The sequence below is a fragment of the Condylostylus longicornis genome, unplaced genomic scaffold (genome assembly GCF_029603195.1).
Source record: "Condylostylus longicornis isolate FDR11 unplaced genomic scaffold, ASM2960319v2 ptg000043l, whole genome shotgun sequence".
In the NCBI taxonomy this organism is placed as follows: domain Eukaryota; kingdom Metazoa; phylum Arthropoda; class Insecta; order Diptera; family Dolichopodidae; genus Condylostylus; species Condylostylus longicornis.
The window spans coordinates 377,022-404,818 of NW_026578012.1; the positions used below are offsets into that span (position 1 = coordinate 377,022).

The 27,797-nt window shown below is 21.3% G+C and overlaps 3 protein-coding genes across 4 annotated transcripts; 1 reads left to right on the forward strand and 2 right to left on the reverse strand.

Moving 5' to 3' along the window:
* Window positions 1-9,711: 9,711 nt before the first annotated feature.
* LOC129610015 (constitutive coactivator of PPAR-gamma-like protein 1) lies at window positions 9,712-15,861 on the reverse strand. 2 transcript variants are annotated; one of them, XM_055522320.1, is made up of 9 exons: window positions 15,035-15,861; window positions 14,162-14,254; window positions 13,778-14,058; window positions 12,324-13,712; window positions 11,978-12,269; window positions 11,201-11,515; window positions 10,884-11,012; window positions 10,493-10,820; window positions 9,712-10,419 (listed from the first exon to the last, which is right to left on the reverse strand). In XM_055522320.1, the coding sequence occupies exons 1-9, from the start codon at window positions 15,147-15,149 to the stop codon at window positions 10,068-10,070; spliced, it is 3,294 nt and encodes a 1,097-aa protein (XP_055378295.1). In that variant the 5' UTR covers window positions 15,150-15,861; the 3' UTR covers window positions 9,712-10,067. The 2 variants fall into 2 exon arrangements, with proteins under 2 accessions (XP_055378295.1, XP_055378294.1); XM_055522319.1 differs by having other exon boundaries at window positions 10,884-11,018; window positions 15,035-15,860.
* Window positions 15,862-16,987: 1,126 nt separating this feature from the next.
* LOC129610061 (J domain-containing protein CG6693) lies at window positions 16,988-18,309 on the forward strand. The gene is made up of 4 exons (XM_055522388.1): window positions 16,988-17,190; window positions 17,258-17,527; window positions 17,596-17,724; window positions 17,793-18,309. Exons 1-4 carry the CDS (start codon window positions 17,097-17,099, stop codon window positions 18,176-18,178), a joined length of 879 nt encoding a protein of 292 aa, XP_055378363.1. The 5' UTR covers window positions 16,988-17,096; the 3' UTR covers window positions 18,179-18,309.
* Window positions 18,310-19,531: 1,222 nt separating this feature from the next.
* LOC129610039 (uncharacterized) lies at window positions 19,532-27,497 on the reverse strand. The gene is made up of 6 exons (XM_055522356.1): window positions 27,151-27,497; window positions 25,505-26,762; window positions 23,820-23,906; window positions 22,417-23,608; window positions 21,510-22,284; window positions 19,532-19,577 (listed from the first exon to the last, which is right to left on the reverse strand). The coding sequence occupies exons 1-6, from the start codon at window positions 27,174-27,176 to the stop codon at window positions 19,532-19,534; spliced, it is 3,384 nt and encodes a 1,127-aa protein (XP_055378331.1). The 5' UTR covers window positions 27,177-27,497.
* Window positions 27,498-27,797: the final 300 nt, after the last annotated feature.

Sequence of the window (27,797 nt, forward strand, 5' to 3'; positions counted from 1 at the left end):
ATTAAAAATGTTGGTATTACTTTAATTTTTACAATCATTTTTTTATTGCAAATTTTAAGTTACCGTCAATTTTATTTTTATATTATATATTTACTACCAAAAAATAAAAATTAATATAAATAAAAAATTTTATTTATAAAAACATATTACATACATTATATAAGTAATGTTACATTATAATTTAAATTATAATATATACAAATTGAATATAATATTATAATATAAAATTTTATACAATTTTATAATATTTATTTATAAAATTAAAATGTGAATATATTTAAAGCAAAAATTAATTGCGTATGTTATTTAATAATAAACTTAATATATTTTATATTAATTAATAATTTTATAGATTTTTTACAATTTAATTAAGACAAGATGCTAAGAGTAATTGAAACTAAAAAAGCAAGAAAACTAATAGCTTGCTAGTCATTTTAATTACTTTTATGTATAAATATTATGTTAAAAATCGTCAGTAGAGTAAATTAATTACAATCATATTCAAATATATTAATTTTTTAATTTGGCAATTTCTACATGTTTATTCTCCATTAACATTAAATTTTAAAATTTTTCGTTATGTTTGTTTTTTTTTTTTTTTGTATTTTGTATTTTGTGTATATTTTCCATAAATTTTTGTGGGATTACAAGTTTAACATGCCATTTAAAGTTAAAACAAAAATCTTTTTTAATGTATTTTTTTAATTTAATATATATTTTTGTAAATATTTCCTTCTGTTTTTGTTTTTTTATTTTGCTTTAATAACTATATACGTAAATACATATTTATTTTTAATAATAATAATTTTTTATTCATAATAATAATTATTGAATACAAAGAAAAATAAAATGATAATTAATATAAGATAATTATGTGATTTGTTTTTTTTTTTATTATTATTATTATTATTGAAATATTAAAGAGAAAAACAAAAATTAAAAAGAATGTAGATAATAAAGATTGGTTTTCATAATATTGATTTTTAAATGGGGTCTTTTAAACTGCGCATATTGCACATTTTTAATATGGATAAAAATACCAATTGTTGCAAAATTGTAAATTTAAAAAAAATTTCTTATGACAAAAATTGCAATATACATAATATGCCTGAGCATTTTTCCATTTCCATATTAAAATTCAATTTTAAATATCTTAATATTATTTAAATTACAGCAAAAATTTATATTTTATTAATAATATTAAGTTTTTAATTAAAATGAATAATCATTTGAGCAATGTTTGACCACATTTCAATTCGAAAAACTTAATTACTTAAATGAAAACCAATCATAAATAGAAAAAAAAAAAAAAAAAGTACATAGCTTTTCAAAATTTCCATATTAAATTTAAAGTTAAATAATATAATTTTTTTCTTTTATAATAAAATTATTATATATATATATTTTGTTTTGTTTTTGTATATTGTTTTTGATAATTTTACTTATGTATTTGTTTCATGCTAAAGCATTCTTGCTGTCCAACTATTCTTTTCTTAATATATGTATACTATTAAAGAAACAATTAAATATAAATATTTTTAATTAATTTTTTTTTTTTTTTTGTTTTTGCTATTTCTATTTTAAAACTGCAAACTGTGTGAAGAAAACATCATACTTGTTCTTTTATTTTAATAGAATTTATAATTTTACATATGTGCTGCTTTCCTACTTTAAAAAGGTAATTATTGTTAATATTTTTTTGTTTTAATGCGTATTTTGTAACATTTTTAAAGAGTAAATTTAATGATTACTTGCCTTTTATTTTATTTTATTTTTTAATTCATTTTCAAATTTTTTGTTTAATGTAATTATAATATATTTTTATAGTACAAATACTTTAAAAGCTAAAATAGAACTGAAAAAAAATTGTATATATATATTTATATATATATATATATTTATATATGTTGTTGTTTAATTGTAAATAACTATTATAAGGTTCATACAAGGATTAGAATATTACTTTTATTTTTTTTCAAAGTAATTTAAAATTTTCTGAATAATTGTAATCAAGGAATAAATATTTTTGGTGAAGCATTTTTTTTTAATTTGGTTTATAAATGTTATATTTTTTAATATTATTTTTAATATCTGCTAATTTAGTATTTTTTATATGAAAATGTTTAATTTTAGAAATTTGAAGAGGATATTTAAAAATTTTAAATTTGCGTAAAGTATAAATAAAAAAGAAATTTTTTTAATTTCTTATTTTCTCTTTTAAAGTAAAATTTTATCATTCATCATCAGTTACAGGGAAAATTTTATTTAAATATTCAAAACGAGAATTTTTTTTTTTCTAATTTTACTTTTACAGAATGTGCTTTTATTTAAGATCTGATATTATATAAAAATAAAAAATTTAAAATATACGTTTGTAGGAATTCGATTCCCTTTCGAATTGAAATTTATATAAAAAATTATATACTAGAGAAATGGAAGTCGTATAGCCTTTAATAAAGGTTACCGGTTTATAAGATTTTTATAAGAAATTGATAATTTGAAAATATTTCAAACAAAATTATAAAATTCAAATTAAAATCAAATTAATATAAATTACAATTGTAATTTAATTTGTAAAACACAATCGTGGAAATTTATGAATTTTTTGATAATAATGAGTGCTTGACACAAATTAACCGATATAAAAGAAAATGAATTTGACAAAATAAGTACTGTGCAGTAATATTAAATATAATAATTAAATAAAATTTAATTATAAACCAAATTTTAAAACGAACATTTTTTTGTTAATATTCCTGTTTTAATAAAAGAAAATTATACAATTATTATTACTATTATTTTTGATGTTCATCATTGAACGGTATAATTCTGTATAATAGTTAAGTTTTTACATGTATGTACATAACGTACATAATGAATAAAATTTTCTTAATTTCTTAATTTTAAAATTGAATAAAAAATTATATAGATATGAAGACAAAGAAAAAAAAAATCAATATATATTTTTATATATACATATATGCAAACCTATATATATATATATATGTATAAAAGTTTGTAAATTTTTAGATATTTATTAATGAAATTCTATATATTATTAAAAAAGACTATAAACATATTATATGAAAATAAAAAGGAAAAATAAAAGAAAAAAGTTATACACGACCTTCTTTTTTGAAACATTTAATATTACGAATATTAATTAATGTTAATAATTAAAAAAAAAAATAATATATATGTATATATGTGTAAAGATATAAGCTAAAAACAACATCTATTATATTTACTATAAAGTATAAAGTTTTTTTTTTTTTATTTTTTTGCATTTTTCTTTTGAATTATTGCAAAATTTCTTTTTTTGAAGTCTAGGTTTTATTTTAAAATTTTGAGGACAAAATGAAAATTTAAAATAAAAATTTAATATTTTCTTTTTATTTTTCTCTCTTTCTCTCTAACCATATTATAATAGTCAAAAATTTTCATAAATTTTAATTATAATTTAATTTTAATTTTTTATGAATATGAAAGTAAAGTATACATACATATTACTTTCGTAGCAATTTTTTCAATTATTAATGAAATCTGCAAATTTTCTTTTTTGTTTTTTTTTTTTCTTGAAATTTTCTTTAAATTATTTAATTATTTACTTTCTAGTATCATTTACTTTAAATAAAATTAAAAATCATTTTTAAAAATTAAATCTAACATTATATATTTATATAATAAGTAATTTTTTATGTTACATATTGATAAACATTTTTCTTTTTAATTAAAAATTAATAAATCAAAAACAAAAGAAAACAGAAAATAAAAAAAATTTTTCAATATTAGCGTAATTTAAAAATCGAAATATTTGATTAAATTTTTCTTTTAAGCTGTAATATTAGCTGTAAGGTTAATAATTAATTAATTGCGGGTTACCAACAAAAAAAAAAAATTATAGTGCATTCTAAAATTATTGCTAAACACATAATATTATTTTTTAACTGTAGGGATTATATTTACTTAAAAGTGTGCTTATTATTTTATAAGAAAGAATAATTTTTGCCAACAACAAAATATTTATTGATATAATTTTGTTTACTTTGTTGGTTTATATAAAAGTTATTTAAATTTTAAATAATGTAAAATAGGTATATGGCAGTCTACCAAAATGCAAATTTTACGTCAATTTAACTTATTTAAATTGTGTTGTTCAATAAATGAGATTTTAGATCTGCATTTTAGTAAATGCTGTATGTTTTCCGATACTTTAAAATTTGAAAATTATTTAATTTGTTTTTTTACAAGTTATTTCTTCAAACAATGATAATTTCTATTCTTATTAACATTTTTTTTTTTTTGTCTACTACCTTGTTTTTTTTTCTCTTAATTTTTTAATTTTTATGAGCTGAAAATAAAAGAGATCCAATCCATAGTGACATAGTTTAATTTACAAACATTATAATAAATCAAATAATTAATAATAAATTAAATCAAATATTTTGAAAAGCTCAACAAAAATAGGCAATTTTTTTTTATACTCTTTCGTTTTATTTCATTGAAACACTTTATATGCGCTCACTGCAAAAGGAAATTAAGAGTAATAAAAATTTATTATATATTAATTGTGTATGTATATTAAATTTTTAATAAAAATAATCGATAATATTGATATTATAAAATTAGTTCTCAACCTAAATAGACGTAAACCTTTACAATTATAGAAAAGATTTAACAATTTTAATTGTGCTTCTCAAAAAACTAACCGATAGTATTTCAAATAAATTTACAAAAAAAAAATTAATAAAAATAGAATTTTAGTTTTTTAGAAATTTATTCGCTTCCTCTTGAAAATGCCAAGTCGAATTGTATATTTTGTTAATAAAATGTGAATTTTAAACTAAAAATTATTAAAATTTAGAATTAATTTTTTTTTTTGAAACTCAAACTTTAAACAAAAAATATTGATTTTATAATTTTCTTAAATTATTTTCATTATATATATTGATCATTTTATGTGTTAGATTGGAAAAAATTTTAAAAAAAGAAAACTGAAATTTTCTATGATCATATTTATTTTTAGAATCTGTACAATATCACACCAAAATCAATAAAATTAAAATTGTTAATAAAACTCGTATTTTTTGTTTTCAATTCTTAAGATTGGAAATTAATATATTATTTTATAATAAAATCGTTTTATAAATCAATATAATGAAAATATGTGATTTGAAAATGAAAAGTTTCTTAAAAAAAAATTTATATTTTAACTGAATGTGATTAGAAAGAATATAATCTATTTTATCTTCTATTTCAAATTAATTGAAAAAAGAAAATATTGAAAATTTATACATATTATATTAGAACGCATAGTTCATTATTTATACCTTAAAATTGTGAATCAAACTTAAAATTTTAAATTGAAAATGTTTAAAAAAATGTTTTTCTCAATAATTATTATATTTTTTTTTTTTTGCTATTTTTTTAATAAAATAATCTTATATTGCAGAAATTTGTTTTCTTTAATTATTTTTTATTATGATAATTATGTTTTATCCAACCTTATAACTTAAAATTAAAAATTTATTATTTCTTTGCAACTTATTTATTTTTTAATTATTTTATTTAATTTTCAAGTTTAATCACCTAAAATATTTTTAAGGTTTTTTATGTAAATAATCATTTTGCTTTTTATTTGATTTTCGATATTATTATTAAATGTTATATATTATTTAAAAATTTAATTTTTCCAACTTTTTCAATTAGACTTTCTATTGCAAGATTATTTAAAATTTTTTGTCTTGTTTTCTGTTTTATTTTTCTTTTCTTTTTTTTAATATTTACTGGAAAGCTTAAAAAAAAAATTTATGTAATTTTTGTAAGGTAGTAAATAGTATATGATCCAGTTTTATATTTTTTCCAAACTAATTGAATACATTAAGTTTCCATATATTTACTTAATATAAAACCTATTATATTTAAAAATAGTTTAAATTTTTTTTTTTTTGTTTTGCTTCGAAATGTGTGATTTAACACAAGCAGCAAAAGAAATTTTGAAATTTTTTGTTTAACATTCATTTGTAAGTAATTAAATTTTTATTTATGTTTTTTTTTTCTTAATTTGCTCTTAATTCCAAATTGAAATATACATTACATTATTTTTTAATATTATTTTATATGATTTTTCGAACTTTCGAACTATATTTAGAGAAAAAAAAAATTGAAATTTTTGCAAATGTCGTTTTATTTGTTTCTTATTTTATTCTAAAAAATATACTTTGATTTAATTACAATCCTTTTATTTATAAATAAAAAAAAATGTTATTTTTTTTTCTTTAAATCTTCTCTTTGAAATTATTGCTACATTCTCTACGCAATTAAACTTTTTTATGGTAGCTAAAATTTGATTTAAGATTTTTAAATTTTTTTTTTTTTCATTTTGCGTTTTACTTTAACAAACATAATATTTATATGTTTTTGATGTACATAATTAATTATAAATGTGTATATAAGACAAAACTTGTTTTATTTTCTAAGTATTACACTGTATATATCTAACAATTATGTTTTTCTTTTAAGGAGAAAAATGTTACATTTAAAGTTAAGTATTTTAACATAAAAAAAAAAAAAAATTATTAGTAGTAATGATAATAAACAATTTAAAGAATAAATACATGAATTATTTATTTAATATACATTTTTATCATTTTATTATTTAAATTAAGCAACTCTTTTTTTTTTTAATTAAAAATTGAATAAAAAATTGGTTCACATATTGTTACAGTGATTTTTTCACATATTTTTACAGTGAATTTGTCTATTGCAATATAATTTGAATATCGATTTTACTCTTTTTTTTTTTTCCTTTTCAACAATAATATGAAAAATTAATACATACTTTTTAAAAAATAAATTTATTATTAAAATTAAAAATCTATGATATTCATTGTACAAAATCAATTCACTGTATATGTTTTATGTAAGTTCAAATTTAATTGATACTTATATATTTTTCATTTTTATTTTTAAACATTTTTTGTTGTTATAATGTATTTATATTGTTAATTTAATAAATTTTAAAAAAAAATTCAGTTTAATTAAATTTTATTAAGCATGAAATTATTGTTTTCCATTTGAAAATGTTTCTTTTTTGCTTTAATGATATAGTTTAAAAATTTTTTTTGTTTTTCTTTCTCTCTAGTCAAATTTCTTTAAGTGTTTTTTAGGGATTTAAAATTTGTAAAATTTCAATCATCACGTTTTCATCCAGTTTAAAATTATTATTTTTGCTGATTCTTTCATTTTTTTTTTTTCAATAATTGTATTTTCAACATCATATTTATTTTTTTATTTTTGAATTCTCCTTTTATTTTTATTTTTTTTTTTTTTGGGCAGATGCAGTCATTCCATGTTAAGATTCGATCTTATATTATACTTAACAATGTTTTTTTTGTTAAATATTTAATTATTTATTTTATTTATTTATATATTTATTTATTTGTTTATTTATTTATTTACCTTTTTTTTTTGTAATTTTAATCATTTATAATAGCGATGTTTTTCATTATTATGTAAAAGTTGTTTTTTTTTTTTTTTTATTGAAAATGTAAAAATAACGAACACATTTATTTAATCGAAAAATTATTTTTTAATTTGTTCTTAACAAATATTTTAGTATTTAAAAATCGAAAAAAAAAATTTTAAATTTTGAATATTGAATCAAATTAATAGGTTAAGAAAATTAAATAATGGTTTAACTAAAAATTATGCAATAATTGAATTGAAAAAGAAAAAAATTTTATACAAAAATTTTATAATATTAATTTGATAGCAATTATGGTAAGAAATTTCAACATATATGTAAATGAATTTTATTAAAGAAGCACAGTATACAAAATTAAAAATTATTTTATTTGAAATATGGTATTCAAGATCTAATGAATAAGACACGAAAAAATTTAAAACTATACGTTTTAAATTTACATTTTCGTTTTTCATATTTTAATAATAAATTCCCTTGTTCAGACAACTTTTACATAATTTAATGCTTGATTTATACATGTTTTAACAATATTATTAATAACAAATATATAAAAATATATTTATAACATCACAGACCATAAACATTTTTTTACTATATATATTTTTATATTAATATTATAAAATAAATAAAAAAATGTTTTCATAATAACTTTATATATTTTTAGAGCGTATTGTTAAATTTTTATTATTTTTTTTTTTTTTTGTTTTTAATTTCTTATATTTAGTTTTTTTTTTTATAATTTTATTTTATTTAACCCATCTTTGAGTTCATATCGATCTTAAATACTTCTACATTCTCTTACATAAAAGGGCACGCATGTTAATAACCATTTTATAAAATAAAAAAAAAATTATTTACTTTTATTTTATTTATATAAAAATAAACAATTTTTTTTTTCTTCTTTACATACTTTTATATGTTTCTTTTTTACAATAACTAGTTGTTTATTAATTTTGAATAACATGGAATAAATATGATCTCATTTTTATCGAGATAGAAATTTATGATAAACATTTTTTTTTGTTTGTTTTTTTTTAATTAATTTTATTTTAAATTTGTTATAAAATCACATTTAGAACACTTCTTGGTTGTTTGATGTTTATATAAATTTCATTATTTTTGAACATTTTTTTTTAATTTTCAGTCATTATCGGTTCAATTTTTTTTTATTTCTTTTTTTTTGTTGAAAAATCCTAGTTTTCGGAAGTAATATATTTCAATATATTTTAATTTTTACAATTGAAAAATATAAATTAAAAAATTGGTCACAAATTAATTAAGAGTTCAAATTTTAATAATAAGTGATTTTACACGAATAGATTCATTTCTGTTATAAAAAGTAATATACAAAAAATGAAATTTTTATGAAAAGAGAACAAAACAAAAAAAAAAAAAAAAAAAAAAAGTGATACAAAATAAGATTGTAAAGGTTGAAATACGATACTCCGATTATTTTGAAAAAGACACGTCATAGTAATTTTTTTATTTGTTATTGATGATGCAGTTGTTAAAAATTCTATAAATTTTTATTTCTTAAGGCATTTTCATTTTTAATGATTTGTTTTTTTGAATTATAAAATACAATATTATAAATTTTTTAATTAAAATTGTACAATTTTTGTTTCATTATTTTTTTTTTTCGTTTTCTTCCGTTCAAATCAGTGAGATTACGTTGTAATAAATATTTTTTTATTGATTTGATATTTTTATTTGTCTATTCATGGGTTTTACATATCATTTTTTTCTTAATAACTGCATGCTTATTTTCAATTTTCTAAAATTTTTTCTTGAATTTTATTTTAAATATATATTTTTTTTTCATTATCTTATAACTAAATAGTTCTAAAATTATAAAATAATTATAATAATTTTATCTTTTAATTTATTATGATTTATTATGAGTAATATATATTTTAGTATGAATATAATCATAACATCAATTACAAAAAAAAAATATATTATTTAGGAGAATATCTTAAAACTATAAAATAAAAAAAAAAATAAAAAAAAAACTCAAACTTTCAAAGGAAAATATGAAACAAAATTAATATAATACTAATATACATAAGTATACAATTATAATTAATGCATTTTGTTATTCCTTTTTAAGTTTATTTTAACTTTTGTATTATATTATAATTTATTTATTTTAGTCAAATAACGATAAAATTTAAATAATCTTATTGAAAATTGTTAAATAAAAAAAATAATTCAATTTTTATTATAAAGTAACATTATGAATGCAGATCTATTTAAAGAAATTGAAATAAAAACAACTGAAATATTGGTGACAAAAATAAACTTGTCTTTTAAATGATACAATTTCGGATTTGAGATAGAAAAAGTTTAAAATAAAAAAAAATTCTATGTAAATGTATATTAAAATACTAAATTAAAAAACCATTCAAAAATTCAAAATAAAACCAAAATAAAAAAAAAATTTGTCAAAATTTGAACAAATTATGTACTTTAATTACTAAATAATATGTACTTTAATTGCTATGCATTTTAATGTTACCTAAAATTATAATATTTTTTGAATACTTCTTTTTTTTATTTAATTATTCAATAACGAGTCAATTTAAACTTTAACGGGTACATCACCACCTCCGACGTCATCATTAGTTGAATTAGTTCCAGTACCATTTTTCTTAGTTTTAGATGATTTTTTAGAACTTGTTTGACTTCTGGTTAATCTTCTATTTGAATTACCATTGTTAATGGTATCGTCATTATCATTAGCTGAATTACTAGTGGCATCACCTGATCCACCAGTACTTTCAGATATTGATGTTTTAATACTTTCGGTTTTTGTTAGAATTTTTGTAGGTGTTATGGCTGATTTTGTTTTTATTTCATTTGAATCATTATCATCATCTTTGAGAATCTCATCACACATTGAATTTGCTAAATCAGATGCTAATACAATGGTACTAAAATAAACAAAAAAACAAAAAAAAATTTTAAAAATTATACAAAATTTTTAAATTATATTCTTTTTAATACCCATTCCGTATTTCCACTGCACAATTATTACCCAAAGATAAATCTTTTACTCCCTCTGAGACCTTATCAATTTCAGTCTTAATTTCATTTTTATTATCAGTCGTAGAATTATCAGACTTTTTGTCATCATTTGAAGAATTAGGTGTTGTAGCTTCATTGGAGGTTGTCGGAGATTCTGGTGCTTCACTTTCATTTTCTGTTTTATTTTCTTTTTTATCGGTCTTTTTATCAACGCTATTGGATTGTTTCTTTTTATTGTCCTTTCGCTTGCGATTACGTTTACCTGTTTGATTCATTTTGTTACCAAATGCTCGTGACATATTACGCCCTGTAAGATTATTTTTAATTGCATTACGTGGCAATCGAAAATTCATTCCAACATTATTTTTACCACGTGCAGCTGCCAAACGAGCTAATTGTCCTGGTGTTAGATCAAGTCCAGCAAATCGATCTCCAGGTGGCAATAATGATGCCGCTGCTGCTCTACCAGCTTGACCACTAGCTGCCCAAGAACCTGTAACTACGCCTAGAATTTGCAAAATTTTATCAAACAAAACAAGAAGCAAATACAAAGTTATTTGCAGCTTATATTTATATTAGTAAAAAGTAAACTTATGGAAAATTTGAAAAATTCAGAATTCAAAAAAAAAATTTTTATATAAGCTTTTCCGTTTATTCAAAACGAATACAAAAAAGTTGCTAACTTACCACCAACTTTCAATTGATAACCTTTTCTATTATTTGCATTGCGTTGCCCACTTCGATTATTGCGTCCAGAATTTAATGCATTCGCATTAACTCCTGCAAGGGATTCCCGTCCAAGTAAAGCTTGAGAGAGAGAAAAATAAGTTTGAGGATTATAAAATCCCCAAACTCCATTGGCGTTTCCAGCCCCGTTGGCGTTTGCAGCGGCTGTTAACGGATGAAGGGCATTAGCTGCAGCGGAAGCTGAACCAGCACCTTTTCCAAAGGCGGGTAATGGTAAAGTAGGCTGAGGTAAAAATCCTGGTCGGTACATCGGATCTTAGAATAAAATACCATTTTCAAAATTGAAATTAATATTTTATAAAATTACAAATTTATATATTAAAATTATAATTAGTTAGGCAGTTAATAAACCTAGTTTTTTATTACTGAATCACAAGCTTATTAGGAATAAATATTGATGAGAAAACATACGAGTACGATTTTAGAAATTTAACTCTTGACCCAAAACCTAAATTTTAATATCCTATTATTTTAATTACAATTAGATTATTATTAACAACCTATTTAATTATTATAAAAAGGAATGATTGAGATGTACTATTTAATTTTAATAAATTTTAGTTATTCTATTAAATAATATTCATTATTCTAATAATTTATAACGTTTCAAAAATTAAATTTGTTTTAAAACATCTAAAATATAAATTTAAGAATTTTTGAAAAACATCTAAAATATATCTTATTTTAATTTTGATTTAAAATAGATTTTAGTTTTACCTAAATGTGCTGCGGGAAGCAAAAAATGTTCGACGTCTTCTAAAATTGCTTTACGGAATCTTTCTATTTTTAAAACAATTTCGATATGATCATCGCAAAGTTCTCTCAACGTTGAAACATATGTGGACATTTTAAGTTTTAAATGAAATAGTTTTCCGTCAAAGAATAACCACGGATTTGTCATTGTCCACGGCAATGGCACGCCACAAGCATCATTTGCGAGGGAAGCTGTCTCAACACCTTGCATGAAAAGTGTTGCCAAATAAACTCCTCTAAGGTGAACACCCGGTAACTACAATAACACAATTGTATATTTTGACAGATTTTTTTAAATGTGAATACTTACCACTAACTCTTGTGTATATTCAACCATTGGTAATTGTGGAGAAAATGCTGCCGCCAAAAATGCATCGAGTTCCTGACGAGTTAAAATATTACGATCTGGGCTAGTAATAATATATCTTAAAACACAGGCCATGACAAGCATATGTTGGGGCACGTAGCCTCTATTTAGCATCAGTGGGGAATCAGATCGCATGATTGTTAGGAATGCTTTTATACGACGTTGTTTATCTTCGAAAGCCATTCCAAACCATAATCTTTGAATTGTTGGCACTGCCCATGGTAACTGGGTTGCGTTAACCATTTCAGCTTTTTTGTATTCATTCTGGGGAGTCCATATCCATTCGGCAATCTGAATTTCTGGTGGCTTGTGAACAATTGTTGGTGAATCCTTTTTGTCTCTCTTTTCCTTTTTATCATTGTTGCTGTTCCGTTTTGAACATAAATATTTTTGATGATATAAATTGAAAAGAATTGCATATATCATTTGCCGTGCTGGACGGTAAAACAGATGTACGGATGGAATTTCTCTGTATTGTTCATCTTCTAGTATTTGCGGTAAAATTATTTCCTTTTTAGTCAGTAATTGATAAATTCGAGGATCCATTATACCACGCTGATGCCTATTCAAAGATGTTTTTAATACTTCACCAGGTAAAGTATAATTCAATGATTGAATAATTTGCACAGGTTTAGCTTGTTCTTTTTCATTAGTTTTTGCTTTTTCTGTACTTTCTGAGGTAGTTTCTGGTGGAATAGTGCCCTCATCATCTACTAAACTACTTACTTCACTCAACATTTTCTTAGCAATTTCGTCATTATCATTTGTTTCAGACGCAAAAGGCGTGGATTCATTATTTGAAACATTTTTAGCAGCATCATTTCCAGCACCAGTACGTTTATTTTTTTGTTGAGATTGTTTCTTTGCAGAAAATTTTCCACGACGCTGATAATACTCAACAGATTCCTTAATTTCAGTTTCGAATTCAGGTAATTCCAAATGTTTTATAAACTCATCAATGTCAGTAGTTGGTGAATTTCGAACAATTTCCGCTATTTTACGAATTCGAGCTTCGAAGTCTAAACTAGAATCAATTTTTAAACGCTCATAAATAGCTTTCAATTTTGTTTCATCAATCAGCACGTATCCTCCTAAAAGAACGGCAACAAATGGTAAATGGTCTGCTGTTAATTTAAGTGATGTTAATAATTTTGAAACAACGTATTCTTTAGTTTCCAAAGCGCCTTTGTAAGATAAGCGAAGGTCATGAGATCCAAAATAACGTGATGTATTAGCAATTATAAAATCAGAATGAAGACCAAGTATAGCATCTAATTTGTGTTCATGAAAATATTCAATAATTTCCATATGATGATCGTTAACAGTTTGAGCCTAAAACAAAATTATGTACATAATTAATAACGCAAAATTTATATTAACATAATATTTTAGCTTACGACTTGAATGTTAACACTACGTAAAGCATTACGTAAAGTTGTTCTTATACCAGAAGGTGGTAACCACCAAATTTTAGGTGGTGGGGTACCAATCATTCGAATGTGCTTTAAGACAGAAGCAGTTTTTTGACGAAAGTCATTCCTTTCCATCGTCAATTTTTTATTCTTTTTTAAGGTACCATCAAAAAATGCTATAACTTCGATATGAGCATTTTTAAATGCTGTACCTAAAAGTTGAACGAATTGATACGCTCTGTTCCATTGTCCACCGCAAGCCCAATCTAAATTGAATATTTTGAAAATAAATTATGCGTACTTATACAATTATATTTCAATTCAATTTCAAATTTATTTATTATCAAAACAAAAATCGTAATAAATTACCGGAATAATAGCCACCATAAAATCGATCAAGACAATCTTCTATATCTAATGCAACTTTAAAATTTGCGCTATGTTTTGGATTTTTACCAGCAGCTGAAATATAACAATGAAAAATTTAAAATGAAAAAAAAATGCTGAATATTAAATTTTGTTCAGTTTATTATTATTCAATATATTATAATATAATTTTAAGTAATTTAACAACAGTGCCTATATTTCATTACAGGTTTATGCGTTGCTTATATTTTTTTTATAAATTTTAAGACATTTTAAAAATATATGTGTAGGTAAGTATACATTATGCAGGTAAGATTATATTATTGAAGATAGATCACCTATTCACTTATTTATATTATTATAAAATAATTTTAAGGAAATTTTAAACAGCCAAAATTGCCAAGTACAAGTTAATTAAGTTCAAATTTTAAACAAGTTGGTAGAACCAAGTCCGTTCCTACCTAACTACATTACCGTCCAGCAGGGCAAATTATATTTCATACAGGCATATACATATATATATATATATATATATATATATATACAGGTAAGTAGGCAGACATCTACATATCAAAGTAAATTTGAAACTAATTTATCATTGACCATAATTTACTTTTCCAAATTGACAAATAGCTACATTCTAAAATACATATTCGCAGATAACCACAAATTTATATCAAAATGATGTAAGAATTACTTAAATTACTTTTAAAGATATACTTAATATTTATTTATTTTATTCACAGCGTGGCTCCGACATTTATAATAAAAATTAAAGTAATGTGATTCTAACTTTAAAAAATGTTAGGGATTATTTTTTTTAACCAAATTATAAGATAATAAATAACATTAATTAAATAAACTTAATTAACTCACGAGTATTTTCTAGATGATGTTTTTGCCCAATTTTCAAAAGATCCACTGCTAAAGCTCCACCTTCAATTTTATTTATAAATGTTTGTAAATCAGCAGGATCAATCATTTTATCCATTTTTTAAACAAAAATGAATACAAAATCTATTAATATTAAAATTAAAGAAAAAAAAGGCTAATATATTTTTTTCTACTGCAAAATCGATAATGAACTATATAAAAAGTATGCTTTCTTTCTTCTCTTTTAATTAAATAATAAATTAAATTTTTTTTCTTTTCACTTTATAAAAAATTTTTAATATTGTATTTATTTGGTTAATTTTATTCAATTGTATTTTTTTTCGATTAAAAAATTTTTATAGTCACTCCGGAATGATAAGATGACTGAATTTTTAATTTAGATAAATTTTATTAAAAAAAAAACTACTTCAATTGAAGAAAAAAGCTAAGTATTATATATCTGTTTCACTCAATCTCGCTATGAACTCAGAATTACCGGCATGGCGGTCAACAATCAATTTTTTCTATTAAATTTTTTTTAATTTTTTTAATTTTTCAATTTTCACTATTTTAATTAATGGAAAAATATCTTAAATAATATTTATAACATAATTTAATTATTTTTTTTTTAAAGTTCTTTTTATATTGATTTATAAATTATAGAATCGTTTTAAGACATATGTCAACACCGAATCAGTCTGACAAAAAAAAAAATTTTTCTAGCTCAATTAATTAGAATACAGTTCGAAATTTTTTATTTATTTCAATTTAATGTAAACTTCAAATAATTTCTTATTAAAGCAATTATATTAAAAATGAGATTGAGAAATATTTTCGAATCAAATTTTTAATTAAAAAAAAAACTTTTTTTTTTTCTGTTTGAAGGATATGCGGCAGACCAAGTATACGTAACAACTAGATATATCAATAAAATACCAACAGGGTTGCACTATCTGGCTTTTTGTAAACGTTTTATAGATATCGAGAAATTGTAATCGATATATTATTTTTTTGTATCAAAAGATTAATATTTGAACTGTTTGCACACGGTTGTATGTCAATAAAAAAAACTGTCATATTTCTTTATATTTTTAGAGTGAAAATTTTCGTCTTTCAGCTTTATTTAGTTGAAGAGTTATATTTCATTAAACGCTCACGCATTACTTTATTTATTTGTTCAGATATTGTTTCAAGTATTGAACAAGTTGGCACTGCAATTTGTAACACTCCTTTAAAACGCTGACGTTTTTTGGTATTAGCTTCTTACTTTACTCATTTCTTTTTTTTAAAATTTATATTATTATTAAATTTGATTGACGACGTCAATAGTTATTAAATATTGTTTAAAAAGCTCTTGTACAAATAAATAATGGCTTCAAAATGTAATGAAAACTTTAATTTTTATGTTTTTGTAATTGTAATGTATCTTTAATATAAAATTAATCGAAATTAATGCTTAAAATTATAATATGTCGTTTGAATAACTCCAAATTTTTTTCTCATATAATTCGAAAGCAGCGTGTTTTGCAATATATAATACAATTATACTTCATACAATATGCTAACTTATTTAAATAACAAAAAGAAAATTTTTGCACTAACCTTTTAATTCTATATGAGGAAGGTCTTTTCTAACTTTTGTTAGAAGATCATTCTTAAGATTGCAAAAGAACTGCCAAGCAATTTCAGTCGTGTATGTGGCTTAAATAAATTAAAATAATTTATTAGAAAATAATTTAGTACAGACGCCTGGCCACTGAATTCGTATCAGCTTTTAGAATGATTGGAGAAAAAATAAATTCTATTTTTATATATTTTTTATTATATTTCCATCAAAATATTGCGTATATTGCAAAAGTATTACCTAATTATATATAATGAGCTAATGTCTAGTGCGTATGTAATTCGTCTATGGTATAAGTTAAGACTTCACACTATTCAGACATTGAAATTGTGACAGTCATAATTTTTAAAAATTTTCTAAACAATTGCGCTATTTTCCATTATTTAGCTTCGTATGTAATTTAATTTTATTGAGAATTTTGCTAAAAATTGAAATTTAAAAATGCCTTCAACATTAGAATTGTGTGAAAAATATTTTGGCACCCAAGACATATATGAAATTTTAAGTATTGAAAAAACTGTGTCCGACAAAGAAAGTAATTTTTATAATTTTTATAAAACAATTTTCCTATCGCCTAAATTTTAATTAATTTTTATTTTCAGTTAAAAAAGCTTATTATAGATTATCGTTAAAAGTTCATCCAGACAGAGTTCCAGAAGAAGAAAAGCAAATTGCTACAGAAAAATTTAAGGTGCTTTCCAAGTTAAATGAGGTTTTAACAGATAAAAATAAAAAGAGCTTGTATGACGAGAAAGGTATTATCGATGATGATGACGATGAAGGTAAATTAGGAACTTGGTTGGAACTTTGGAGGAAAATTTTTAAACCAATTACCAAGGAAGATATCGATAATTTCAAAAAGGAATATATTGGTAATTTAGGAGATAGCAGTTTTTATAGACTAAGAAAATAAGTACAAATTTTTATAAAAATTTTGTAGGCTCCGATTTAGAAAAAAGAGATATACTGAAAGCCTACACAAGTGGAAAAGGTTGTATAGATTATATGATGCAATGTGTACCATTCATGGACATTGAAGACGAGCCACGAATTAAGGATATAGTTTTACGTAAGTGTTTTGTAGAAAAAACTTTAAATCTTAATTTTTAATAATAATAATTAATGTAAAATATTTAGAAATGATCAAGAATAAAGAAGTCCCAGAATATAAAATATTTACTAATGAGCCGGAGTCGAAGAAAAAAAGAAGACATAAGAAATACACAAAGGAAAGAAAAGCTGCTGCAAAAGAAATTGAAAAAATTAACAAAAAAGAAAGTCTAGAACAACAAATCATGAAAAAACAGCAAGAAAGATCGAGTGCATTTTCATCACTTATAGATCGATTAAGCCAAAAATACGGAAATGAAGAAAACGAATCAGATGATCCAGAATTTGATATTTCCAACTTATATTCTAAAAAGAAAGCAGCTAAAGGGAAAAAATCGGAAAAAGCCAAAAAAGAAAGTAGTGCAAAGGCGAATGATCGAAGAGTGAAAAGAGGGAGGGTTACAAAAAAATAATAGAATATTACATTTATGCCACTGAAGCTTAGATTTCAGTATTTATTGATTCTCATTTTTATATGTTTGAAAATATTTTGTTAGAATAAAATCATTAAAACAAAAAATGCTGGATTTGCTTAAACTTAAAATGTTTTTTTCTTTTTAAGATTACATACAATTTTACAAATAATTTATACATAATTTTTATGTATATAAGTATTTTATTTTATTATGCCTGTATGCAATGTGCAGCTCTCAATATTATGATTTAAAACAGCAATTTAAATTGTAGAAAATTCAAATAATATAATAGAGGTTTTCTTTTCAATATTTATGTCCGTTTATATGTTGGTGCGACTCCATCATTACAGGGTTTAATATTGTTTGATTTGCATAAGATGTAATTATATATTCGAAGTTTTGAATTCTACAATTTTATTCTCAAATAACAATATAAAGAGCAAACGAACGAATATCGACTTTAAATTTGATTCTGAGAAAATGTATGAATGCACTACTAAGTTTCATCTATTAATGTCACATTGTATACACATTATCAATTAAAATATACATATATCTACATCCATTATAAACTATATAACAGATAGACAAAACAAAACAAATTTTACATTTTGGGAAAATTCAACGTTTTATTAAATATAAGCTTACAAACAAAAATTTTATGAAGGTTAAAATCATCTAATTGCTACGAAATAATTAAAAGTAATTAAAATAAAAAAAAAAAAAAATATTTTGTTTTTATGTTTTAACTCTACTATAAATGTTACATTCGAACATAAATTATTTAAAATTAAAACATAAGATTACAATATTATACGTATTTTCCATACATTGAAATTTTAATTAATTTTTTAGAATATATTTTAAATTCGTTAAATAAAATAATATAAGAATTATTTTCCAGTAAATCCTTTAATTTCTCAACGATTCCACATATATGTAATTATATTTAATTATTGATTTAATTTCTTTTTTTTTTTTTTTATTTAATAATTATTTTTATTAGAGTATAAAAAAACGTATAATATAGCTCTCAAAAGGCACATTTTTATTAGACTAAATTTATATTTTCAAATGTTAGATTCTTATATCTAATTATATAATTACATATTGTATATTATTATATAAACAAATTTTAATTCAAAATATCCAAAAAAAAAAAAATCCATTTGATTTGGAAGTTAATTTTTTTTTGTCTTTTCTATACCTACATATCGTGTATATTATAAAAATTTTGGGTCTCAAAATCTTTCTTATTTCAAGATCATTTCTGAACTAAAGTAGACACAATTTTATTTATTACCAATTATTTTATCTAATATAACTATGATAAAAAAAAATCCTTAAAATTTAATGATTAGCGGGGAAGACTAATTTTTTATTTAAATTGATGACCCTATACATAGTATTTGTGTAAAACAAATATAATTTTGGAAAATTATTTAAGTAATTTTATAATTATAAAAAAATAATAATAATACATTAATGATAAACAAATAGTGGTCAATATTTGTAATGATTATTATTCGATTATCAAATTAATTTTTTTCTTTAAATTTTAAGATGTGCCTACTTAAAAATCATTGTAATATTAGTTTTTTTTTTTTTTTTCAAATATTTACTTCAATTTTGTACATACGCAAAAGTAAATTATGCATTCATTTTTTATAAAATAAAATAAAAATTACAGAATAAAACTAATTTAAATCAAATACAAACGAAATAAATTGAGTATTAAAGAATTCTAGAATTCGCCCTGATTACACAAATTTTGTAAATATTAATTAAATTCTTAAATTATTTAGAATTAAAAATTACATATGTGTATAATTATGTAGTATACACTATTCCCTGAAATTATTCGTAAATATATAATAAAATGTCTAATATTAAGAAAAATAAAAATAAAAAAAATCGAAAGACATTAATAGCGGCACCTTTAACAATATTTTAAAATATTAATTAAAAAGATCGAGAAATTTAGAGTCCTTCTTATGTAAAATGAATTAATATATATTAAATGAAATTAAATGAAATAAAGTAAAATGAATTAATATATAATAAATAAATTTTCATCTGCATGTCTGTATCTTTAAAATTATTAAATTTAAATTATAATTTTCGCATTTATTCCATTTCGGCGTTTATCCATTCTATCCATGGAATAAATGCCGATTAGGAAAATATAAATTTTAGGAAATCAAAGCCCCTTTTCCAATAATCTTATTCAAATTAATGAATTCCATTGAATTATGAAATTGAAATATGAATGAAATTATGGTTTTTTTCGACTTGCAGAGTTTTAAATTTCATATTAATTTTTTCTCTAAATTTCTCAATCAACAAAGAAAAAAAAAAAACATTTATAACCCAAAAATATTAAAATAAGAAAAAAATATGATATTAGATTATTAGCAAGAATAAATTCTTATAAAATTTATAATATAAGGTTAATTGTAAATATAAAACTACTTTTAAGTTAAGGTTATAAAATTTTAGTAAAATCTATTAATGATATAATTTTCGTATAAAAAAATTTATTTTAATTCGAATATTATATAGCTTATATTCTATTCAATTAATTCAATTCGTCAGCTTTATTTATCATATTTATTAAAAAAAAAACAAAAAAATTTGTTAATAATGACACATAAAAAGATCAAAAAACAATATATTTGAAAGTTAGTTGATAATTAAAAACAGCTACTATCTTAAAATAAATTTAGAAAATACTGAATAAATAAAATTTTATACATATATTGTATTTACTTACGAGGGGGACGAAAGTTAGTTATAAATGCAAAATATCAATCAAATGTGTAATGTTATAGATTAAAGATTAAGAGTTATTAATTAATAAAATTAAAAAGATTAAGATAAGTTTTATAAAAAATTTATAAAACAATAATTAATTTGTTTTTATAATATAAATTGAGTATTTCTTAATATCATAATTTATTTTTTGTTTTTTAGAAAATATTGAATATGATATTTTGATGTTAATTTATCTTTGGAACATACTTATTTTTTAACATTCTACAAGTATATAAATATCAATTTTAAAATTGATAATTAATTGTGATTATGATGACCAATTAAATGTTTAAATCTTTCTTTAAATGTTTTCCCTTTTTTATTAATAATTTTTGAGTTTTTAACTATAGTTTCGATATTTTGTTTTGTTTTCGTTTTATTTTCACTTTTTTCAATTAAACGTGCTTCAAATAGATCATAAAAACTTTTTTCTTTATTATTAATATTACATTTATTTGTAATTGTATTATTACTATTAATATTGTTATTATTTGTATTATTATCATTTTTATTATCAAATTTATAAATACAAAAATGACGAAACATTGATGTTTCAACAAACCATTCTAAAAAGAATTTAACATTTTGTGATGTATGGCATTGAATGAATTCTTCTTTATGAAAATATTTTTGTCTATAATTACCAAATAATTCAACAAAAAAACGTAAAAATGCTTCACTTATTAATACAGCTGATAGCATTTTACCTTGATCAATTAAATCAACCATTTCCAATGACATTTGTAATGATTCAATTAATGAATCTGGTAATATTGTTTGTTCATCACCACAACTTTGTTTAATACATTTATTATCTAAATTAATAATAATACCATCTTCAATTTCAAAAGAAATATTTTCTAATGTTCCAACTAAAATTGGAAATGGTGCTTGACAAATCTCTGTTAAACTTTCTGGCAATATTGTAACAATTGTATATTGCCATTGAAATGGATATAATATTGTTTGTAATGCTAATATTGATTTTGATAATTTTGTTATATTTTCACTTTCTAATATTACTTTTCTTTCTAATAATAATGTTGAAAATACAATAACTAATAATTCTGGCCCTAAATTTATAAATAAATCACTTAATTCTGTATTTTCTAAACGTAAATCATTGGGACGTCTTATTAAAATTTCATCAAATTTTGGATCCCGCATTATTAAACTTCTATTAAATAATACAAAATCAAAATTGTTATGAGCTTTCTTTTCTTCGTATTCTTCTAACAAAGATTTTTGTCCATTATTTGCTTTTCGAAGTGATTTAGAATCATTACATTCTAAAAATAAAAAATAATTTAATTATTTTTAATAAAAATATATAAAAATTATTATTTTTAATGTTTAAAACATTAGTCAAATTATTATTTATTTATATGATACCAATAATAATAAATAGAAAAAATATTTACCTGCAAATTTTGATAAATTTTTTGCGGATTCTGTTAACCATTTTGGATTTGCTTCTAAACTTAAGCGTTTTGGTGAAATTTTATGATGTGATGAAAAAACTGTTTTTGGACGGATTGAAAGAGGTAGTTTAACATGCAAATATTTACCAGCTGTTGGTAATTTTACTTTTTGTAAACTTTTTAATAAAAAATTCATTTGTATATCAGTTTGACCATGACGGCTTTCAATTTCTTTTAATAATTTTTGATAGAAACCTAATGCTTTTGTTTCACTAATAATACAATAGCATAATGGTAAACATGTATCACAATTTTCAGGTAATATTCGCCTACAATAACCATAAATTTTATATCCATTATCATCAGTTAATATTAAACAATATTCCTGATTTGATTTATCTGTTTGAATTAATTTTTCAGATGGGAATATTAATTGTTCTATATTATCAGGTATTTGTACATGTTGAGGAAATTTATATTTTACGTATGCATTTTTTTCATTTAGATTATAGCCAACTAATATAAAAACTTCAAATAAATTTTCTTTTATTTTATTTTCATTATCTTTATATTGTAATGTTTCATTTAAATAGTCAACTTCAATAGCTTCATCGATCTCATCAATGTTATCATTATCATTATTAAAATTAATATCATTTTCTTCATTATTACATTTTCTAATTGAATTTTTATTTGTTTTTGGAAATAATAAATTATCACCTGTTTTATGTATATCATCAGTTTCAATTTCATTATCATTTTCAATATTTTTCATATCAATTGGCTTTTTCTGTCTCAATTTAATAACTGAGTCTGTAGTATCTGTACTATTTTGTATCAATTTTTTATAATTATCTATACGATCACTCAATGATAATATACCATCTGATGTATTATTCATATTCATTTTTGTGTTATCTACTTTATTATAACTATTATTTAAATTTTTATTATTTTCTTCTAAAGAAAATGTTCTAATAACTGGTGATTTAAATGTTCTATGCATAGTACCATAATTTTTTATTTGATTATCTGGTATTACAGCAATCCGTCGTACATAATCTTTACGTTTTTCTGTTAATGTACGCGATAAACGAACTGCTGAATTTTTTCCTTCAGAATTTTCTTTATGTAAATTTTCGTTTGATTTATTGGCTTTTTTCTGAAATGCAGCGTCAACAAGTATGGTTATCTGAAAAATAAAAAAGAATATCAAAATACTTTATGTATAACAATAAAAACAACGAAAATTTAAGATAAGAAAAAAAGAAATATTGAAATTTTATAAGTTATTTGCGATAGCTTTTTTATCTAAACCATCTAAAATTAGGATTTTTGATTTTTAGTTTGACTGTACATTTTAGTTTTACAATTACTGTGAACAATATTTTATTTATTATTACCTCATTATAGGTTTTGCCCAGCGTTAGCTTTTGATCTTTTTCAAGTGCAAGACAACCTTCATCCATATTATCATCAATTGGTGTGCACTGTTGAGAGATTATTATATGAATTTTTATATAATTAATATAATTTTTAATATAATACAAGCTTTTTTTTTTGTGTATTATATAAAATTTACCATAATTTAAACTTAAATAAAGTTCAAAATTTTTTTTGGAAGAATCACAATAAAACTTAAAGTACTTAATTTCTATTTAGCTTCCAAGTAGAACAAAAGTATGTTTTAAACTGAGAAAATTATAAAAGAACAGCCTTTTTTTACTATACTCTTATTTTATTATAATTTTAACTAGAATTCTGTAGCAATAATTACACATACAATACCTTCAAAGTATTTCAAAAAATTTTTTGTAGTTTATTATTGTAAAAAGCTTTAATGAATATTCCATAAGAGAATAATTTTATAGATTAAAATTTTTATCTGAATCCATTAAATACAAACTTAGTTAGAATTTCCATTATTTTTATTGTAAAAAAATTAACAATTACAATGATTCATTGTACTTATTTACAGAAAGATTTTTTTGCGAAAAAAAAAGCTTTTTTAATTAAATTTTTTTTTAAATTTTCCTTAATTAAACTATTAAATTGCTTTGTATACTTTTGAATATTATTTTTAATGTAACAAGCATAGCGATGCAGGTTTTCTATAAAATTTTTAAAAAAAAATGATGTAAATTATAAAGAAGTTTTTATATAAAGCTTAATTATATATTTACTAGTAAAGTTGTGATTTTAAATTTCATATAAACCTGCTTTAAAAAATAATAGTTGTTGCAAATCAATATTATGATTAATTCATGTAGAATTTTTTAATAATAGGTATACCAATTTAAAGCTACCAGAAAATTATAGCCTTCATTTAAAGTTTTTACTTAATTTAATTAATTAAATATTTTAATTACTATTCATAATTTTGTGTAGAATAAATTGTCATTTTAAATATGTATAGTATGTTCTTATTTATAAGAACTTTGCACTTTTAACCAAATAAGTTTTTTTTTTGATTGGAGAATATTCGACTTTACTGTATCGTAAAAAAAAAAACACAAAATAATAGAAAAACCAAAATTTCAAGGCTATTAAATTAGTTTATTAGATTAATATAATTTATTGGATTTAATTTATTCTGTATGTAGTTAAAGTTTCATTTCGTTGTCGAGTTGAACTCAAAGTAAATTATACTAATATTTAACAAATTTAACTACGTACCACAATTTTAATAAATAAAATTTAAATTTTTATTTATAGATTTCTATAAAAAGTTTACGTATTTGTATAAAAATTGTTTTTAAAGAAAAGCGAATCAAAAATTTTACTAAAGCTATAAATAGCTTCAAAATTAAATGAAAAAAAAACCAAATAAATATCATAAACGTACCATTTTCATATGGTGTAATATAAAGGTTTAAAATTATAGTAATTGGAACTGATACCTTTATCATACAAAAAAAAACAAATAAGTTACTTAATAGTTCAATACTTGCTTATTAAAAAAATTCAATTAGAAACTAAAGTCAAGGCTGGTCAAGCTTTAATACTTAATTATTGAAATTTCTCTAATAGTTCATATTTACTTTAATAGAATATCAATATGTATATATAAACCTAGAAAATATCTTACCAAATAATGTAAATCTTCCTTTAAATTATGATGTATTTCAGGACAACTACAAATGCTTTCACTAATACTATGTTCATTCATTGAATCTCCACTGGTTGATGCAGTTTCAGTTTTATTATCGATTTTTTTAATAAAGAAATTATTTGTATCATTTTTTAAATGACTAAATGGTTCCATATAAATAGGTTCAACTGGAGTAACACTATTTGAAAATCTTTTAATGAAATTATGTGAATTCATGTTAGTACTATTATTCTGTTGATGATGTTCACCCCCTAATATATTTTCAGTCTGTACAAATGGATCATAAATGGTAGAAACACTTTTTCGACATGAAAGGCAGTCTAAAAGCTTTGAGCCTTGTAAAACAAGTTCAGTCTTTGATTTAGTTAGAGCAATAGGTTTTTTATTATTATTAATATTATTTAAATGATCATTGTTTCTTATATTATTTTTTGAAAATAAAGTATTTTCTAAAATTTGAATTTTAGATTTTATTTCACTATTCTCATTTTTATTTTCATTTTTTTTATTTTCAATACTTTTTATTTGCTGGATTTGATGATCCTTAAATATTTCAACTGGGCTTAGATTTTTAACTGGTGAATCATCTTCACATCCTGTATCGTCACTGGTATATGCAAATGTTCTAGGTGGTTTTTTTGGTGGTGGTCCCGTTGGAAGAGGTTGTTTTAAAGCATATCTTATTGAATCAGTAAGACCAGGTTGCTGTAATTTATCTATATCAGAAGCACATTTTCTAACCAAAAAATATTCAAATTTTTTTGTATTGAATTCCTTTGGTGGTGATGTTGATGACATAGGAATTTTTTGATAAGTTTCTGTATTAACTGCCTTGTCTTTACAATTTGAAATATTTGTGTTATTCGTATTACTACTTGAAATACGAAAGGCTGGACTTCTTTTTATACTACTTCTTTTTATAGGGTCACTAGTTTGCCGTGATAGTCTTCCTGGTTCCTTTGATTCTTCAACAAGTTTTGCATATTTTGATTTGAGTGCTGAATTATCATCATTTTGTTTTAATTTCTCATTTTTGCTACTTGCACTCAATTTTTTTGATGATTTACTTGTTGAAATTTTGTTTGTTTCACTTTTGGCAAGTAAATCATGGGTGGTTTTTGATCTTTGAAAAAATCCTGGTTTTCTAAGTAGTTTCTTTTTTGGAACATTTGCATCTAAAAAGTCTAGACTTTTCAAATTTTCAAATTGATTTTTAATAGCATTTACTCGTCCACTGTAAAATTTAAAAAAAAAATAAAGCAATTAACTCTTTGTTTATGGATTTTTTTTTAATAAAATAAAACTAATTAGAAAAATACATACATATTAATGAAATAAAGAACACAAAACAAGTAATTCAGATTTATACAGAATGAATTAAAATTAAATGCATAAGATTATAGATTTATTGGGATCAATGCGCTTGGTAGAAGGTCAAATATAAATATGTGTTACATTAGACGCAATTTATTTGTCTACCATACGTTAGGTACAATAACAAATATAATTTTGTGACTATATTTTAATTTATTATTTGATGGAAAATCCTAAATAAATGCTCAAAATTAGGAACCAAAATTAAAAAAAAAAAAAATATTTATACAATTAATTTTATAACTTACCTAACAGGTGGTTCACTGCAGGACATATTGCATTAATACGATTTTCTTTTAATCATTTTTTGTAAATATTAAAATCAATTAAACAATCTTATATATTATATGTATACATTTTGACCTATGTCTCCTTTGATAACAACACTATAAAGTTTTTTAAATAATTTAATAAGGCACACTTTCATTACGTTTTGAGCTTAATTTAATTACGGTGTTGTGATTGTAGACTTTCACGACGCGATTTTTTTTTATCAATTTAATTTTAAACTTTATAGTAAATATCAAAACTTATATTGTTAATTTAAAGTAAAGTGTTAGTACGTTAGGAAAAGTGGTTACCCGAAAATTTTTTACTTATTAATTCCCAAAAACTAATAATTTAAAAATTTATTTATTATAATAAAGCAAATATTCAGACATTTTGACAACAGTTGAAGTCAAATAAACTGTCATAATATGCTGACGTATTGAAGAAAACCAGGTGCTACCTTCGTTTCCAAAAGCAAACTCAACCTACTTTGAAAAGTTTTTTATGCCTAACATAAGAGAGTTGTTGAAACATTTGCTTGACAGTTTGCATTTTCAAATACCTAATTGAAAATGAAATGTATATTCTTAATGAAACTTAAATGATAAATTTTCCCTTTTTATAT

Bases quoted from the DNA above. Each gene is read 5' to 3' on its own strand.
- LOC129610015 (XM_055522319.1), bottom strand. From the start codon at position 15,149: ATGGATAAAATGATTGATCCTGCTGATTTACAAACATTTATAAATAAA. The intron at 12,270-12,323 runs GTAAGTATTCAC...GTGTTATTGTAG, and splicing joins AATATACACAAGAGTTAGTG to TTACCGGGTGTTCACCTTAG. The intron at 10,420-10,492 runs GTATTAAAAAGA...TGTTTATTTTAG, and splicing joins GCAGTGGAAATACGGAATGG to TACCATTGTATTAGCATCTG.
- LOC129610061 (XM_055522388.1), top strand. From the start codon at position 17,097: ATGCCTTCAACATTAGAATTGTGTGAAAAATATTTTGGCACCCAAGAC. The intron at 17,528-17,595 runs GTAATTTAGGAG...AAAATTTTGTAG, and splicing joins TTTCAAAAAGGAATATATTG to GCTCCGATTTAGAAAAAAGA. The intron at 17,725-17,792 runs GTAAGTGTTTTG...TAAAATATTTAG, and splicing joins AATTAAGGATATAGTTTTAC to AAATGATCAAGAATAAAGAA.
- LOC129610039 (XM_055522356.1), bottom strand. From the start codon at position 27,176: ATGTCCTGCAGTGAACCACCTGTTAG. The intron at 26,763-27,150 runs GTAAGTTATAAA...TAAATTTTACAG, and splicing joins TGCAGTGAACCACCTGTTAG to TGGACGAGTAAATGCTATTA. The intron at 23,609-23,819 runs GTAATAATAAAT...TTTATTTTTCAG, and splicing joins TGGGCAAAACCTATAATGAG to ATAACCATACTTGTTGACGC.